The sequence below is a fragment of the Bufo bufo genome, chromosome 2, assembly GCF_905171765.1.
Source record: "Bufo bufo chromosome 2, aBufBuf1.1, whole genome shotgun sequence".
Taxonomy (NCBI): Eukaryota; Metazoa; Chordata; class Amphibia; order Anura; family Bufonidae; genus Bufo; species Bufo bufo.
Window position 1 is genome coordinate 670,878,984 of NC_053390.1, and position 18,742 is coordinate 670,897,725.

General features: G+C 40.8%; 1 protein-coding gene across 1 annotated transcript in view; it reads right to left on the reverse strand.

The window, feature by feature from the left end:
• FSTL5 (follistatin like 5) overlaps nucleotides 1-18,742 on the reverse strand; it is a 966,340-nt gene that overhangs the window by 388,808 nt on the left and 558,790 nt on the right. Inside the window, 1 exon segment of the mRNA XM_040418623.1 lies at nucleotides 9,223-9,389. Coding sequence (XP_040274557.1) covers nucleotides 9,223-9,389 — 167 coding nt within the window.

Genomic DNA, 18,742 nt, shown 5'->3' on the forward strand with positions numbered 1-18,742 from the left:
CACAACAGTGTCATCCACAGAGCCCCCATAACAGTGCCATCCACAGAGCCCCCATAACAGTGCCATCCACAGAGCCCCTATAACAGTGCCATCCACAGAGCCCCCATAAAAGTGCCATCCACAGAGCCCCCATAACAGTGCCATCCACAGAGCCCCCATAACACCTTTTGGTTCAAAATATTTTTTAATTTGGCTATTTCCCACCCCTCTTGTAATTGTTCCGCTACTTGTGGGCTGTGCGGGAATGAGTTCAGTCACTTCGGCGCGCAATCCCGTCCTGCAGCGCGTGATCCCGCAAGACCCGCCGCTGTAGGTCACGGGTCTCGCGGGATCACGCGCCGCAGGATGGGATTGCGTACCGAAGTGACTTAACTCATGCCCATGTAGCCCGCAAGTAGCGGATCAGTGGAACAAGTACAAGGTGGGTGGGGGGATGATCTGTGGGGTTGCCCAGACGGCTAGGCCCTTCACAGTAGTTATTAACCTCTTTCAGCAGTCCCCCATTCACTGAAGTGGGACTGCTGAAAGGGATTAATAACTACTGTGAAGGGCCTCCCCCCCTTTCACAGTAGTTATGCCCAGATATGTGCCCCCTTCACAGTAGTTATGCCCACACTGCTTCTAACAGAAGCTCACTAATGGACGCTGAGATAAAACCCCCCCGTACGAAAGCATTGAATCAATGCTTTCCTATGGGGAAAAATTTGATCCTGGAGGTCATCATGCAGAGTGTGAGGATGTCCAGCGTCAGATACCAGACCAAAGGTCTGTTTTACTCCAGGAAGCCCTCAGGTGGCTGCCAGCTACTAGAGGCCGACTTATTGATGGAACGTAAACAATGCAGTTTCTCTAGAACATTGCAGCTCGATTTACAAAAGGGACACTGTACCCAGACCACATCAATGAGCTGAAGTGGTCTGGGTGCCTATTGTGTCGCTTTAACTTTGAAATCTTATTAAAGATTGTGTAGGGTGTGGCTGGAGGCGGGCCATGGAGGCGGGATAAGGGTGGGGTATGCAGCAGAACATGGGTGGGGCCTGTAAGGGGGCCCTTCATTTATTTTGCCCGGGGGCCCTGAGGGTTCTCAGTCTGCCCCTGCCAGCGTACTTAGTGCAGGGAGAGACGTGTCTTCATGCTCTAGGGACAATGATAGAAAAATCGTCATTATGCTAAAAAAAATATTTACAAGTGCAGGGAAAGATTATTCAAGGTGTAGGGAAAGGATAGGGAGGAATAATTCCACTGTATTTCTGTTGAACAAGGTTCATTCGGAGAGGTGACAGCCTGGGTAATAGGAACATTCCTATTAGACCTTGCACCACTGGCTGGGCACCCAAATTGCCATTATACAGCTCTGTAATTCCAGCAAACCGTTCTTATTAGGGTGCAAGTGCTGTTTGATACAGGCAATAACAGGGGTTATTACAAGGAAATATTTCTACGTCTTATTTGCCCTTGTGCGGTGCACTTATCTGTAGTAAAGGCTTTTGTGGGGCGTTTTGGCGTAAAAAGAAAAATATATATTTGCCGCTTAGCAGTGTAGTTATTTCTTGTAAAGCTTTTTGTAATGTGTATTAGCGCAAAAAGAAAAAATACATTTACCACTCTGCGGTGCACTTATCTGTAGTAAAGGCTTTGGTGGGGTGTTTTAGCGCAAAAATAAAAAATATATTTGCTGTTCTGCGGTGCAGTTATTTATTGTTAAGCCTTTTGTGACATGTATTTGCACATGCTGTGCATGAGATATTTTACAGCCCTGTTTGCAGTGTATTACTGGTGAAATACAAATATATTTGCCGTCCAGTGTTGCACTTATCTGTTGAAAAGACTGTTGTGTTCTGTAAAAGTAAAAAAAAAACTAGGGCCTAATTCCCCTTGTGCAGTACAGTGATATACTCTAAAGCCCAGTTTTCCGTGCATTAGTAGCAAAATAAAAATATATTCGCTGTCCAGCGTTGCACTTATCTTTTGAAAAGCCTGTTGTGTTGTGTAAAAGTAGAAAAAAATTAGGGCCTAATTGCCGTTCAGCGGTGCAGTTATATGTGGTGAAGCCCTTTTCGCGGTATGGACCGAATTACGTATTGGTGAAATTTTTATGTGAAACAGTTTTTTGGGGGGAAATTGATGGGTGATTGTCGACTTTGTACTGTATGAACGGATATTATATGTTGAAAAGCCTTTAGTGTAGTGTGAAAGTGGGAAAAAATGCTGTTGGGAAAATTGATGGGTGATTGTAGGTCAAATAGCCCTTACTTTCAAAGTTTTCCCAATTTTTCGGCTGACTGACTGACCTTCATTTCGTAAAGTAATGATGGCCACTCGTTTTTCTTTACTTAGCTGCTTTTTTCTTGCCATAATACAATTTCTAACAGTCTATTCAGTAGGACTATCAGCTGTGTATCCACCTGACTTCTCCTCAACGCCACTGATGGTCCCAACCCCATTTATAAGGCAATAAATCCCACTTATTAAACCTGACAGGGCACACCTGTGAAGTGAAAAACATTTCAGGGGACTACCTCTTGAAGCTCATCAAGAGAATGCCAAGAGTGTGCAAAGCAGTAATCAAAGCAAAAGGTGGCTACTTTGAAGAACCTAGAATATGACATATTTTCAGTTGTTTCACACTGGTTTGTTATGTACAGGGAGTGCAGAATTATTAGGCAAGTTGTATTTTTGAGGATTAATTTTATTATTGAACAACAACCATGTTCTCAATGAACCCAAAAAACTCATTAATATCAAAGCTGAATATATTTGGAAGTAGTTTTTAGTTTGTTTTTAGTTTTAGCTAATTTAGGGGGATATCTGTGTGTGCAGGTGACTATTACTGTGCATAATTATTAGGCAACTTAACAAAAAACAAATATATACCCATTTCAATTATTTATTTTTACCAGTGAAACCAATATAACATCTCAACATTCACAAATATACATTTCTGACATTCAAAAACAAAACAAAAACAAATCAGTGACCAATATAGCCACCTTTCTTTGCAAGGACACTCAAAAGCCTGCCATCCATTGATTCTGTCAGTGTTTTGATCTGTTCACCATCAACATTGCGTGCAGCAGCAACCACAGCCTCCCAGACACTGTTCAGAGAGGTGTACTGTTTTCCCTCCTTGTAAATCTCACATTTGATGATGGACCACAGGTTCTCAATGGGTTCAGATCAGGTGAACAAGGAGGCCATGTCATTAGATTTTCTTCTTTTATACCCTTTCTTGCCAGCCACGCTGTGGAGTACTTGGACGCGTGTGATGGAGCATTGTCCTGCATGAAAATCATGTTTTTCTTGAAGGATGCAGACTTCTTCCTGTACCACTGCTTGAAGAAGGTGTCTTCCAGAAACTGGCAGTAGGACTGGGAGTTGAGCTTGACTCCATCCTCAACCCGAAAAGGCCCCACAAGCTCATCTTTGATGATACCAGCCCAAACCAGTACTCCACCTCCACCTTGCTGGCGTCTGAGTCGGACTGGAGCTCTCTGCCCTTTACCAATCCAGCCACGGGCCCATCCATCTGCCCCATCAAGACTCACTCTCATTTCATCAGTCCATAAAACCTTAGAAAAATCAGTCTTGACGTTTCAGCTTGTGTGTCTTGTTCAGTGGTGGTCGTCTTTCAGCCTTTCTTACCTTGGCCATGTCTCTGAGTATTGCACACCTTGTGCTTTTGGGCACTCCAGTGATGTTGCAGCTCTGAAATATGGCCAAACTGGTGGCAAGTGGCATCTTGGCAGCTGCACGCTTGACTTTTCTCAGTTCATGGGCAGTTATTTTGCGCCTTGGTTTTTCCACACGCTTCTTGCGACCCTGTTGACTATTTTGAATGAAACGCTTGATTGTTCGATGATCACGCTTCAGAAGCTTTGCAATTTTAAGAGTGCTGCATCCCTCTGCAAGATATCTCACTATTTTTGACTTTTCTGAGCCTGTCAAGTCCTTCTTTTGACCCATTTTGCCAAAGGAAAGGAAGTTGCCTAATAATTATGCACACCTAATATAGGGTGTTGATGTCATTAGACCACACCCCTTCTCATTACAGAGATGCACATCACCTAATATGCTTAATTGGTAGTAGGCTTTCGAGCCTATACAGCTTGGAGTAAGACAACATGCATAAAGAGGATGATGTGGTCAAAATACTCATTTGCCTAATAATTCTGCACGCAGTGTATATAATTCCACATGTGTTAATTCATAGTTTTGATGCCTTCAGTGTGAATCTACAATTTTCATAGTCATGAAAATAAAGAAAACTCTTTGAATGAGAAGGTGGGTCCAAACTTTTGGTCTGTACTGTATGTTGAAAAGCCTTTAGTGTAGTGCAGACTTTAGTGTGACTCCATTCTCCCAGGCAAGCTAGATGTAGAACAGCGTGAGAGTGATGACAGGGGTCGCACATGGCTTGCATACACTACATGCCTCCAACATAATTATTGGATCTCTACATAAAAAATAATGAATTTGCTGTAAATCGCGAGAGGGGCATAGTTGGAGACATTGGGCCAGATTTATCATTACACTTACATCTTACTCCACTTTTACATATGTCCAAAGTCACTTTTGGCTAAGTCAAATTTATTAATGGTCCTTTAATACTGTGATAAATGTGGTTTGACGGTAGCAGTTTATCCTTCAGTAAGCGGCTTTACAAAAGTCGCACGTCTTTACGAAAAAGTCGCATGTTCTATTAACAAGTCGCATTAGATAAGCATGGTGGAGTGAACTTGTGCAATTTTTTGCACAATTTTTTGCACAATTTTTTGCTACTTTTTAAATAGTCCCAATAGTAAATCTGTCTAGAGATTCATTTACATAAGAAAACACGCCCACTTTCAGAAAACTGGTGAGCACAGCGCAGAGCCAATAAAAGTCGGTAATTTTTGTGCAGTTTAGCGATTGTGTAAAAATTACCGACTTTTTCACTCCATTATTTTGACTTAAGCTAATGATAAATCTGGCTAATTGACTTCACAAGAGATATAGAGCAGCGGAGTTCAGCCACCTCTGATTGCTTCTCACTGTTTACTGCTCCTCATTCAAAATTGGGGCAACCAGCTTCAGCTTCCTCTGATGTGTATTCCTATGGAGTCCTTTTGTTATGGCTTTGCACAGGGAGCAAGAATGTTACACACAATTCTAATGGAACTCCTGATCTTAAGAAACTAGATTTGTACTCCAAAGCAGAGGCTCTTCAGTCATGTCTTGTGTGCTGTGGAGATCGAATGCAGACGGAGCAGATAAAAACACATAAAAATTTTCAACTTACTGAAGCTGCTTGATTTAACCCCTTAAGGACCAGCTCTGTACATGTAGCTGAGCCCACCCGATCAGCGCAGGGGTCACTGATAACATGAATATTTTCAACTTACTGAAGATGCTTGATTTAATTGTGAATAGATGGTAAAGGCAAAGTCTGCTGGTTTGTTGTCATCAGTGTCTTCATTATGTTTGCTGCTGGACCCACGACAATGTAATTCGGTCCATAAAGTAAAAGGAGGTCTACAATCAACCATCAATTTTCCAGAAAAAAGCCTGCTTCACATAAAAAATTTCAACAATGAAAGGATAATGGAATTTGGTTCATTCGGTTATTGTTCTGACGGATCAGAGGAAGGGCAAAATAATCAGTGACGTCGACACAAACTTACTGCTGACACCCTCTCTACTCTGTTGGGGGGGCTCTACTTGTATAAACTTTTAATAGAACAGGTTCTGTAGACATCTATGTGGAATCAGCTGACGACGGTGTAAAAGGAGTGCGCTTCTTCTTGGTGCTAACATCGACCTGTAAGTTCATACTTGAATTATTTGGTCAGTTTTGGCCCCGTGACTGCCCAAAAAGTGAAATGTGCAGTAATTCTAAGAGTGACGCCTGTCATCTGCATGTCATACTGACTGACAGTATTATTTCACAACTAAAGCAGACTCCCTATGCGTGTTTCTGCAAGGCACAGTGTTCTACACCACTATAAAGGCTCTCTGCAGCCAAGAAATAGCAGTTTTTTAATGTAATTTGCCGCAAATTTATTCGCATCCAAACTAATTTTTTTTTTTTATTTGGCGAAACGGCGAATCGAATTTTTGAAATATTTGCTCATCTCTATTCCAGACCGGGAACTGTATAGTAGAGCAGTGCTCCTCTCAAGAACCATGGAATGGTTGAGAGGCTCCAGCCACAAATCAAGGGTGGCTATGGAGCAAGATGGGAGTGCTCCTACTCTTGCTCCTCCTGGGAAACACTAATCCATCACACATCCCCTCTACGCCATATACGATTATTCGGGCTACCCTTAATGCTTGGAAGTGGTTCCAGGCAACCTACTGCTCAGTCCCCTTTCCATCCTCAGTCCTCTACTTTAAGGGATATCTCGGGATTGGCCCCATTGATTATGATAGAGAGTACCCCACACAACTTAAGGAAGTCTTCTGTCCCTGTTGCCTCTTTTTTTGGTCCTACTGGCTCCATCCCTAGTACCAAAGACATACTTGGGCTACTCAACTCCCGCCATCATTACCTGCCCCTGATATCCTTCCTTTACATGACCACTAGTCTGGTTCAAATCACTAATAAGCTACCCCAAAACCCCCTAAGAAGCTCATCTCACAACTGTACAACAGATTAAATTTACCAGCCTCATGCATTAAACCAGCATTCCTACGATACTGCGAACAAGACCATGGCAGGGAATTTTCATTTTCTGACCTACCAGTCTTATATTAAGCTTCTCATAAATCATCCCCCTGCGTTCATATCCAGGAAATTGGAAACAAACTCCTGACCAGATGGTACAAGACACCAGACAAAACATGTCTTTTCTCTTACTTGGCCTCGGACAGGTGCTTGAGGTGTTTCAAGGATAGGGGATCTTTCTTCTACATTTGGTTGGATTGCCCTTTGATCAACCTATGGTACCCTAGTGCCGCCTCAGCAGCCAAATTTGCGGCACTGGGGTACAGACCTCACCAAGCAAAGCACTACTTGGCTACTATGAGGCCATCGAAGAACATAAACCCCTTTTTTATTTTGGCAACTGCTTATGGCAGCTCACCTTCTCATTCCAAAATATTTGCTCTCTACATCCCTCACTTCTCTGGAGAAATGTAAACAGAAGATAGATCAAATCTACCGCTTCAAAGAACTTTCTTCATGGGAAGCCCATAACCACCAGAAGTTCTTGAACCAATGGCAACTATGGAAAACACATAGACACATAGGCCCCTCCTCATAACATATTTCTTACTTTTATCCACCTGAACATGCTCCCCGCTCTCTAATTGGGAAACTTCGTACTAACTGGTTGTTAGAATTTCCATTTAATCCTCATTTTGAATAGTATGCCAATGATATTTTTTATACTTGAGAGAGATGCAATGTTCTTTATGTCTTGTACCTTGTTATTACTGAAAAAATAAAAAGTTTAAAAAATAAATAAAAATCACGGTACAATAATTCCCCAAGATTTACTTCCTTTCCCCGACCTGAGTATAACATAGTCTCTAGTCCTTCAAGATCTATGTGAAGCTGCCCCTGTCATACAACGTGACTATCACAATTGAAAAACAAAAGAAAGTAACTAAAAGCACTGATAAGCTCTTGACAAACCCCCTGAACCCTATGGGGATATTTATAGATATGTAAGAGTTCAGTTCAGTCAGGCCATCTGGATGTCCTTGAGACACGCTGTTTCTTAGGTTCCTCCTGCTGTTCTAAGCGTCACTTTGTAGCTTGTGGATGTTCCCCAGGCTCTATATTGCGCTGGTGCAGGGGGTCTCCTGAGTTGCTCCTAGGCTTTTCCATCTAAATCTGCAAGTCCGTGGCAGCATCTTCGGGAGTTAGATAAGTAGTTGCCGATCCATCAGCTTTATAGATCTTGTGCGTAGCTGGGTATAGCAAAGCGAATCGTGCAAGCCTTAGATATGGTTCTGAGCAAATCATGAAGAAGGCCCGTCTTCTGCGGGTTACCTCCATGGAATAATTTCCAAAGAGAAGCAATCTCGACCCTCTCAGTTCCATGGGCTCCAATCTCCTTTTAAAGGCCCGCAGAATTACTGTCTTGTCCTGAAAGTTGAGGTACTTAAATATGACCTGCCTGGGTCGGCGATTTTGATCCTTGTTGTTTTCCTTGTTGCGCTCCCCAGAGCGGGTGTCAGAGCCTTCCCTTTTTTATTTAATGACATGATAATTCTGCACTCTAATAGTTATCCAATAATTATGTACACATAGATATTCTCCTACAAAACCTCATTTTTACTTAAATATTCAGGTTTGAGGTTTATTAACATTTTGGATTGGCTGACAGCACTACTGTGGTTGTTCAAATAAAATTAAGTCTCAAAAATACAACTTGCCTAATAATTGTGCACAAAGTGTACAGTATGTTGGGTAATGCAGTTTTGTTCCCTGCAGACTAGTACAGAAATGCAATGAAGAAACTGATACCAAAAGGGATCCCTCTCTTTCTTCTAAGCAGTTTTGGCATCAGCTGAATAACTTGTTATGACAGATGTCTCTCTGTGTCTGACAGGAAAATATAGCAAGCATGGATGCTGGTGCTGGACTAATGAAAATAGTTCATAATAATGTCCTTAGTTCGGGGTCACACCACTATTTAGATTTCCATTCTTCTGAGCCATCAGAAGAGCAGAAAAAATCAAGAAAACAGATCATTCTGAGCATCAGTTATGATCATTTTGCGTCAGTTTGTGTTACTTCAGTCATAGATCAGTTATTTTTGATGGGACAAAACACACTTTTTGAATGACTTTGCCACATCCAAAATAATTGATCTCTGATAGATGTGACACAAACTGATCATAGCTAATGCTCAAAATAACTGATCCTTTTTTATTTTTACTTTTTCTGTTCTTCTGATGGATCTGAAGAAAGAAAAACTATATGGTGATGTGAACCTGACCTTCGGTTGAGTTCACAATTCAGTTATTTGGTCAGTTATTTCCATCAGTTATTGTGAGCCAAAATCAGATGTTAGTCAAAAGCACAGAACAAGAGGATATCTTCCCATTATACCTTATCTCTGTGTAGACTTTACTACTAGTTTTGGCTTACAATAGCTGATGGAAATAACTGACCAAATAACTGAAGTGATAACTGAGGGCATAAAAAATGGTCAGATAAAAATAACATATGTGAACCCAGCGTTAAAATTACAAGAGAGAAATGTTGCAGGAAAAATATGATTCACAACTTACATTGATGTCCTCTAAGTCCAAAGCATTTAAAATAACATTGTTGCGTTTCCAAATAATAGGAGGTCTCATATTTCCTTGTATGCCGCAGATCAACACAACACTTTGTCCAACGGTCACTGTGGTAAAGCTAAGCGTCTGATCTTCCGGAAGGATTAGCTGAACAATCCCTGCAATCATATTAAGATACACATGTTGCATTGTTAACAGAGTGAAAGCTTTCTTTACACAAGACAAAAGTTTTATGCTAAATAAATTAAGTATTGTTTTTAACTGTGTAAAGTAAAAGGTCAACCTGACATTTCTATTAAAGTGAATGACAACTATCACCTGGAAGGATAAGAAGAACATTTCACTTGAGAGCTGCAGAGTCGCGGTTATACTAGGCATGACAGATTTCACCTGCAGGTAGATGCATTATTTAAAGGCCAAACAATGCTTTCTGAATATTAACAAAATGTTCAGGGAATCACTAATATGTTAAAGGGAACCTAAATGCATGCTTTCTAGTATAGGGAAAGGTCTGTTACTCACAGAGAGGGGGAGGTGGAGGGAAGCTGCCTATCAGACAAATTTCAAACTTGAAATATAAAACTGGCTACCCAGTGTAGTGTAGTAGACCCACTCATTTGCTAGCAGACAATTATATTATTTTTCTGAAGAGACTGTAGAAAAAAATATATAACTTCATGGATATTCCACTTTAAGAACTAGGGACAGCAACAATTACATGAATAAAAGGAGCAAAATGCTCATTAATGAACTTGAACCAGTTGGTTTTGAAGTGACTTATCCACAGTAGTGTAAATTCAATATTCTAGAAATGTTTGAAAGGGTACAGATAAATACTTCAAGTCTCTAAACGGGCAAGTTGCAACACTGAGAGGCATTGACAATTTGAAAAAGAGTTTGCTTCTCACCGAGCAAGCACTCTTTGGGCTAGATGAGGGGGAGGGTGACAGAGAGGAGGCTGAGAAAAGTGAGGTAGCTAGCTGGGTAACAGAAAGTGGGGTAGAGGGAAGAGTGCCAGGGAGGCTAGCCCTGATATGACACACCCCAACAAGTTTGCATGTTTGGCAGATGAGGGGGATGTCAGTCCAGGGACAGCACTGCTGCAGCCGGACACTTCCTCTGCCAGTCAGGGGAATTTCAGCTCCAGTAAGCAGGGAACCAGGAGAGCAGGGCAGGTCAGACAGGTGCTGGTAGTGGGAGACTCCATTATTAGGGGAACAGATAGGGAAATCTGTCACAAAGACCGTGATCGCCGAACAGTGTGCTGTCTTCCTGGCGCTAGAGTTCGACACATCGCGGATCGGGTTGACAGATTACTGGGAGGGGCTGGAGAAGATCCAGCAGTCATGGTCCATATCGGAACCAATGACAAAGTTAGAGGTAGGTGGAGAGTCCTAAAAAATGATTTCAGGGATTTAGGTCAAAAGCTTAGGGCAAGGACCTCAAAGGTAGTATTTTCCAAAATACTGCCTGTACCACGAACCACACAAGAAAGGCAGTGGGAGAATAGGGAGATTAACAAGTGGCTCAAGAACTGGTGTAGGAAGGAGGGGTTTGGGTTCCTGGAGAACTGGGCCGACTTCTCTATGAGCTACAGGCTCTATCGTAGGGACAGGCTGCACCTCAGTGGGGAAGGGGCAGCTGTGCTGAGGAGAAAGATGGCTAGAAGGTTGGAGGAGTGTTTAAACTAGGGACTGGGGGGGGGGAAATTACATTATAGGAGGAGAAGATAGGGCAGATAGAGACCGGGGGCAAGGTAGTGGGACTGGGGGAGGAATGGAAGGAGGGACTAGAACAGTTCAGAAGGAAAGGTGTAGGGTAAAAAAAAATCTACATAAACCTCTCAAATGTATGTATACTAATGCCAGAAGCCTGACTAATAAAACTGGGGAGCTGGAATTAGTGATGTGTGAGGAGAACTATGACATAGTGGGAATAACTGAGACATGGCTGGATGATAGCTATGACTGGGCAGTTAATGTACAAGGTTACAGTCTGTTTAGAAAGGATTGTCAAAACCGAAGAGGGGGAGGGGTTTGCCTTTATGTAAAGACTAAAGCCCACACTCCGTGAAGATATAAGTGAGGGTCATGAACATGTGGAGTCACTGTGGGTAGAAATACATGGAGCTAAAAACAACAATACATTTCTAATAGGAGTTTACTATAAACCACCTAATATACCAGAGTCCACAGAAAATCTACTACTAAACGATATAGACGAGGCGGCAAATCATAATGAGGTGGTTATTATGGGGGAGTTCAACTACCCAGATATAGACTGGGAAACTGAAACTTGTATATCTCATAAAGGAAACAGGTTCTTGGCAATAACCAAAGACAATTACCTCTCCCAACTGATTCAGGACCCGACTAAAGGGACGTCCATACTGGACTTAGTATTAACCAATAGGCCTGACAGAACAACAGACGTACAGGTTGGGGGACACCTGGGAAATAGTGACCATAAAGTAATAACCTTCCAATGATCATTAAAAAGAGCGTTTCTACAGGGAGGAACAAAAATACCAAACTTTAAAAAAGCTAAATTTAGCCAACTAAGAGAGGCCATAGGCCTAACTAACTGGGACAAAGTCCTCAAAAATAAAAATACAGCCTCAAAATGGGATATCTTTAAAAGCATCCTAAAATCTCATTGTGAGAGGTACATACCGTATGGGAATAAAAGGTTAAGGAACAAAAATAAACCAATGTGGATAAATAGAACTGTAAATAAAGCAATAAATGACAAAAAGAAAGTATATAAATCACTAAAACAGGAGGGTAGCACGTAAGCACAGAAAAACTATAAGGAAAAAAATAGAACATGTAAAAAACAAATAAAAGCGGCCAAACTAGAGACCGAGAGATTAATTGCCAAAGAGAGTAAAACTAACCCTAAAATGTTCTTCAATTATATAAATGTTAAAAAGTATAAATCTGAAGGTGTCGGCCCTTTAAAGAGTAATGAGGGGGGAGTCGCAGAGAGCGACGAGGAGAAAGCAAATATTGTTTTCTCCAATGTATTCACAGATGACATGCAGAATGTAAAAATAAATTCCCCATTAAAAGTGTCCTGTCTGACCCAGGAAGAAGTACATCAGCGAATTAAAAAGATTAAAGTAAAAAAATCGCCAGGACCGGATGGCATACACCCCCGTATCCTAAGGGAATTAAGTAATGTCATAGCCAGACCCTTATTTCTGATGTTTGCGGACTCTATACTGACAGGGAATGTCCCACAGGATTGGCAAATGGCAAATGTGGTGCCAATATTCAAAAAGGGTCCAAAAACAGAGCCTGGAAACTATAGGCCGGTAAGTTTAACATCTGTCGTGGGTAAACTGTTTGAAGGTTTTCTGAGAGATGCTATATTAGAGCATCTCAATGGAAATAAGCAAATAACGCCATATCAGCATGGCTTCGTGAGGGATCGGTCATGCCAAACTAATTTAATCAGTTTCTATGAGGAGGTAAGTTCTAGACTTGACAGCGGCGAATCAATGGATGTCGTATATCTGGACTTCTCCAAAGCATTTGACACTGTACCACATAAAAGGTTAGTATATAAAATGAGAATGCTTGGACTGGGAGAAAACGTCTGTATGTGGGTAAGTAACTGGCTCAATGATAGAAAACAGAGGGTGGCTATTAACGGTACACACTCAGATTGGGTCACTGTCATTAGTGGGGTACCTCAGGGGTCAGTATTGGGCCCTATTCTCTTCAATATATTTATTAATGATCTTGTAGAAGGCTTGCATAGTAAAGTATCAATTTTCGCAGATGACACTAAACTGTGTAAGGTAATTAACACTGAAGAGGACAGTATACTACTACAGAGGGATCTGGATAGACTGGAGGCTTGGGCAGATAAGTGGCAGATGAGGTTTACCACTGACAAATGTAAAGTTATGCACATGGGAAGGAAAAAAGCAAGTCACCCGTACATACTAAATGGTAAAACACTCGGTAACACTGACATAGAAAAGGATCTAGGAATTTTAATAAACAGCAAACTAAGCTGCAAAAACCAGTGTCAGGCAGCTGCTGCCAAGGCCAATAAGATAATAGGTTGCATCAAAAGGGGCATAGATGCCCGTGATAAGAACATAGTCCTACCACTTTACAAATCGCTAGTCAGACCACACATGGAGTACTGTGTACAGTTCTGGGTTCCTGTAAACAAGACAGACATAGCAGAGCTGGAGAGGGTCCAGAGGAGGGCAACTAAAGTAATAACTGGAATGAGGCAACTACAGTACCCTGAAAGATGATCAAAATTAGGGTTATTCACTTTAGAAAAATGATGACTGAGGGGAGATCTAATTAATATGTATGAATATATCAGGGTCAGTACAGAGATCTATCCCGTCATCTATTTATCCCCAGGACTGTGACTGTGACGAGGGGACATCCTCTGCGTCTGGAGGAAAGAAGGTTTGTACACAAACATAGAAAAGGATTCTTTACGGTAAGAGCAGTGAGACTATGGAACTCTCTGCCTGAGGAGGTGGTGATGGTGAGTACAATAAAGGAATTCAAGAGGGGCCTGGATGTATTTCTGGAGTGTAATAATATTACAGGCTATAGCTACTAGAGAGGGGTCGTTGATCCAGGGAGTTATTCTGATTGCCTGATTGGAGTCGGGAAGGAATTTTTTATTCCCCTAAAAGGGGGAAAATTGGCTTCTACCTCACAGAGTTTTTTTGCCTTCCTCTGGATCAACTTGCAGGATGACAGGCCGAACTGGATGGGCAAATGTCTTTTTTCGGCCTTATGTACTATGTTACTATGTTACTTGAAATCTATTTCTATTACTCATGCTGGAAATTTGTAGCCGCCCCAACTAAGGTTTCTTTTACACAGGCAGAAGATTGTGACAAATATTGGGGACAAGCACTCGAAGAAACCCCTTGTTCCCAATAAATATCCTGTGAAAAGATACAAACAATTACCTGATGAATGACCAAACACTCATTTGTCAGGTAATCACATCTTTCATACAGCAGCTAAAATCATTTGTGGGCAGCACATCACCTTGTAAAAGCAGGGATCTGCTGCCCACACACAATTAATCTGTATGAGGATGATAAATCGAAGTGGTAATTGCTCATTTCCATACAGAGGGGATGATTGCTGTACTGTGGCTCAACAACTGGGCAATGATCAGGATGAATCAGTTCATTCTCAATCATTGCTCTGTGCATTGGTCTGTATAAAAAGGTTCTAACAGATTCTTATCATGTTTTTAAATTTAACGGCCCAAGTATTGGTGTGAAATGACATTCTAAACAATCATAAATAATATATAATTGGAAAAGTTCTCATAAATTTAAATGAAGAGTTTTCATGCAATGCATGTGCACCAATACTCCACCATGGAATCGGTGACCACCAATTACACTTTTTCACATATCCAGTGAGTAAGTTTAAAATAAACAGTATATATATATATATTTTTTATAGTTTAGTTATTCGTTAAGCTGAGCTTACATACACAGACTTCTTAAAGCCCTATTACACTGCCTGAACTTTTCCAATTATATATTATTTATGATTGTTTATAATGTAATTTCACACCAATACTTGGGCTGTTAAAATTAAAAACATGATACGTTTGGGCAATGTGTGAGCAATGTGAGCACCAATGGATGAACACATCCATTGGCACTCATTTGCTCCGGTCTGATTACACAAACTATGAATGTGGGAGGAACATTTGCTATTGCTGTCATTCCTCACTCATTATCTTCTGTTCATAATTGGCAGGACATCGCAGGTCACAAGCATGAAAGATGTCCATCAGCCGTTCATCGACTGATCGTCTGCTTGCTTATACGGGGCAATTATCAGGAACAAGCGGTCCAAAAATCATGCAGTCTAGTAGGACTTTTAACAATCAGACAGATATTACAGAAAATGAAGTTGTTTTGAGTTTCATGTTTGCACCCACAGATGTTTTGTTAAGTTAAAACTAGTGTTGAGAAAATCGAAACATCCGAAGTAGAATTCAATCTGAAGTTTAGGAAAAAATCTATTTCCAACAAATCTAAATTTCCTCGTGTTTCAGGGTAACAAATCGATTTTTTTTCCTAAAATGATTGCTACATGTGTTACAAAGTGATTTTCAAATTGGGTTGAATAAGCTGTCTAATATTACTGTTATTGGGGTGTCCATCTTGATTAATAGATAAGCAATTCTATTATGCCTTGGTTCTCAAATTGAGGTTAATAAGCTTTCAATTTTTTACTGTTATTGGGGTGTCTAACTTGTTTAATAGATAAGCAATTCTATTACGCCTTGATTGTCAAATTGGGGAGAATAAGCTGTCTAATTCTACTGTTATTGGGGTGTCCACCTGACTGTCACAGTAACTGTTTCACTACTAGAAAGGACTATGTTGTGGACAATGGTGCTGCAATGCACAGTGATGTACACCAAGATACACTCTCCCTGCAAGCTGGGATGTAGTTGATTTGACATGCTTCATGACAAATTCGGAAAGAAGCTAATTTTTGGAAAGAATTTGGCAAAGCATCTGAAGTGAATTTTTGAAAACTTTGTTTATCTCTAGTTAAAACCAATACTCATCTTCCTCATCTGTTATGATCATCTTAAAATACCAATTTTTGTTATTTCCTATATTAGCTATGATATTCAAATATCTTTCAGATGTGGTTTACACAATAAAATCATCACGCATTAAAATCATTGCGGTTGGCAGATACATTTTTGTTCATATGAGATCAGTTTTCTAGCAGAACAATTGGCCACATATGCAGAGCAATTTATACTGATATGGGTCTGATTGGACAGAATTTGGTCATATATCTGTACATGTAAATTGATCAATATGAGTACCAATCAACCAAGAAATAATGTAGCTCCGCACTCTCTCTCTCTCTCTCTCTCTCTATATATATATATATATATATATATATATATATATATATATATACACACACACACACACCAAGAAACACAAGCCATAAGGTTATGCAAACCAAGGAAGTAGCAGGTGTCGCTAAGATTTGCAGATAATCAGATTTTCAAGCACTTAAATGCTAGATTAAAACTAAGTTTTTTAGCCATGTGTAACCTTAAAAATTGGATCAAGTTATGTGGGATGATAATGCGATGCCTCCTGTTCACCGAGGTGCCAATAATTAGCGCTTTTTGCAAAAAGAGGGACAGAATCTTTGAAATAAGAGACCTTGGTTTATCACTCCAGCAGATCGCTACAAGCCTTGGCTGACATAGCACTGTTCAAAATTGCTTGCCCCGGTGTTTGGAAGAACAATGATGAACTGGAATGGCAGCAAGAGGTGCAAAGAGGTGAACCCCCTGCATAGACGGATTATCTGATTCAAACACTGGTGTGTAGTGATCCATTCTGCACTTCAAGTGAAATTGGACATCACATCCCAAGCTTAGGGCAGCAAAGAGTGTCTACAAACACCATCAGAAGGTATTTGCACGATTTTGGGCGAATTTGCATATCATTAATATGTCTATTGATTCTCTGATTTCCATAATTCCACAATTTCTTCCTGGTATTTCAATTTCCATGTTGAGGACTAATATATATATATATATATATATATATATGCAAAAAAGGCCAAGGCAGCACTCAAATATCCGTGAAAAAAAGGGTATTTTATTCACCCATGTGGTAACAGCAACGTTTCAGCTCACTCCATGGAGCCTTTGTCAAGCCATAATACATAGTGCAAAATCAAGTGCTTATATAGCCTACATAATTAACAAAGTGATTACATGATCCATCAATATCTATAAAAACAGTGTTAAAACGATATACAGGAGGATGTGCATAATTATATCTCACTAAAAACAGACAATGAGTCATAAAGTGCTATGTGCCAATGATGTGTCCATAAATTCATATGATTACAGTGCATAACATCATTACTCAATATCGCAACTCAGGTGTACATGATCGTGTTAATTAAAAACAAATAATTCATTCAATCGAAGGTTCTCACATGTAGCTTGAGACGGCAGGTACTGGTCGGTGTCCGAGATTGCGTAGTGCGCAGGCGTGAAATGCTTCTCATCCCGCGAGACTATTCTATCACATAGAAGACATAGGCGCCCACAACCAAGATGGCGACTTCGCGCTGAGCATCAACTGAGCATGCTCCTTCCCAAAGTAAGGTGGAAACAGTCTGTTGATCACATGACGGAGTCACATGACCGCCATTCATACCAGCGGACAATCCATACTATATCATTTCTTTAGTGATTACTCAAAAAGTGGGAGTCAAACAATACAAAATGGGCTAGTGGCATCCCGCCATTGTCACCCTTATAAACATACTCCCATACCATCGTGTATCAATACTTGTATATCTGATGGTCCACCTGTCATAGGCAGTCACACTTTCTCTCAGGGGGCATGGCGTCCCCGCCATGGGTCACCCGTTCGGGGGCAGCATGCCCAAATGGGATCCAAGGACGCAGCCGTCACCGTGAAGCCACTCTGCATCCCGGTCCCGATCCTGAAATGCCATCCAATCATACGCAGACTGTATGATACCCTAGGGATCCAATACGCACAGATACATGACCTCCAACAAGTGTCAATCTGCACTGTGCCAAAGGTCCCATAATATTGGAAGGATTGGTGCAAGGTCAAATCTTGTCTGTATCGTCATATGTCTCAATGTGATTACATGCATACAACATTGTACACAAAATAAAAATATTTTTTTTTTCACATATTCATAGCCGCCAGTATAGTCCGGCTGTCTTGCAGCTTCCAAGGAGGTAATTCACTGTTGAAAAGTTTTGTATATCCATCTATATAAAAATAATAATAAATAAAACATGAATCAATTAATGGAATAAATCCAATAGCTTTCCACTCATTTTTGAACGACATTGATCCAAGTGTCAAATTTACTTTGATACACTCACAAGATAAACTACAGTTTCTTGACACCGAGGTTACCCCAAGAGACTTATTTTCGACAGTATTTGTAAAACTAAAACTAGAATGATGAATGGAGATCCAAGGAGGCCCAAGACTGCAATGCCCAGGATTCCATTCGTCACTGACTATAGCATCAACAGTCCTCAGGTTTCATGCATTGTCAGGAAACACTAGTCGGTTTTGGCCAGTGGGTTTGACAATATAGAGGAGTTCAGGGCTCCCCCATTGTGCTCCTTTCGTATTAGTCGTAACTTAGGCGATAAATTGGTCAAGTCTGATGTTGGGTCCTCTAGAATCGATTGCAGCACGCATTTTGGTTCTACACGTAAGGGCTGTTATCCGCGTTGCAATTGTGTCAATTGCCCCTATATGATTAGGGGTGATTCTTTCGTAAATCCAGCCCCTGGCAAAATAATCAGAATCCAACAATATCTCACGTGTGATTCTACATATGTGATTTACTTATTATCATGTCCGTGCAACCTGTGGTATGTTGGCGAAACAACTTGGGACGTTAAAACACGCCTAAACCAACATAGGTACACTATAAGAAAA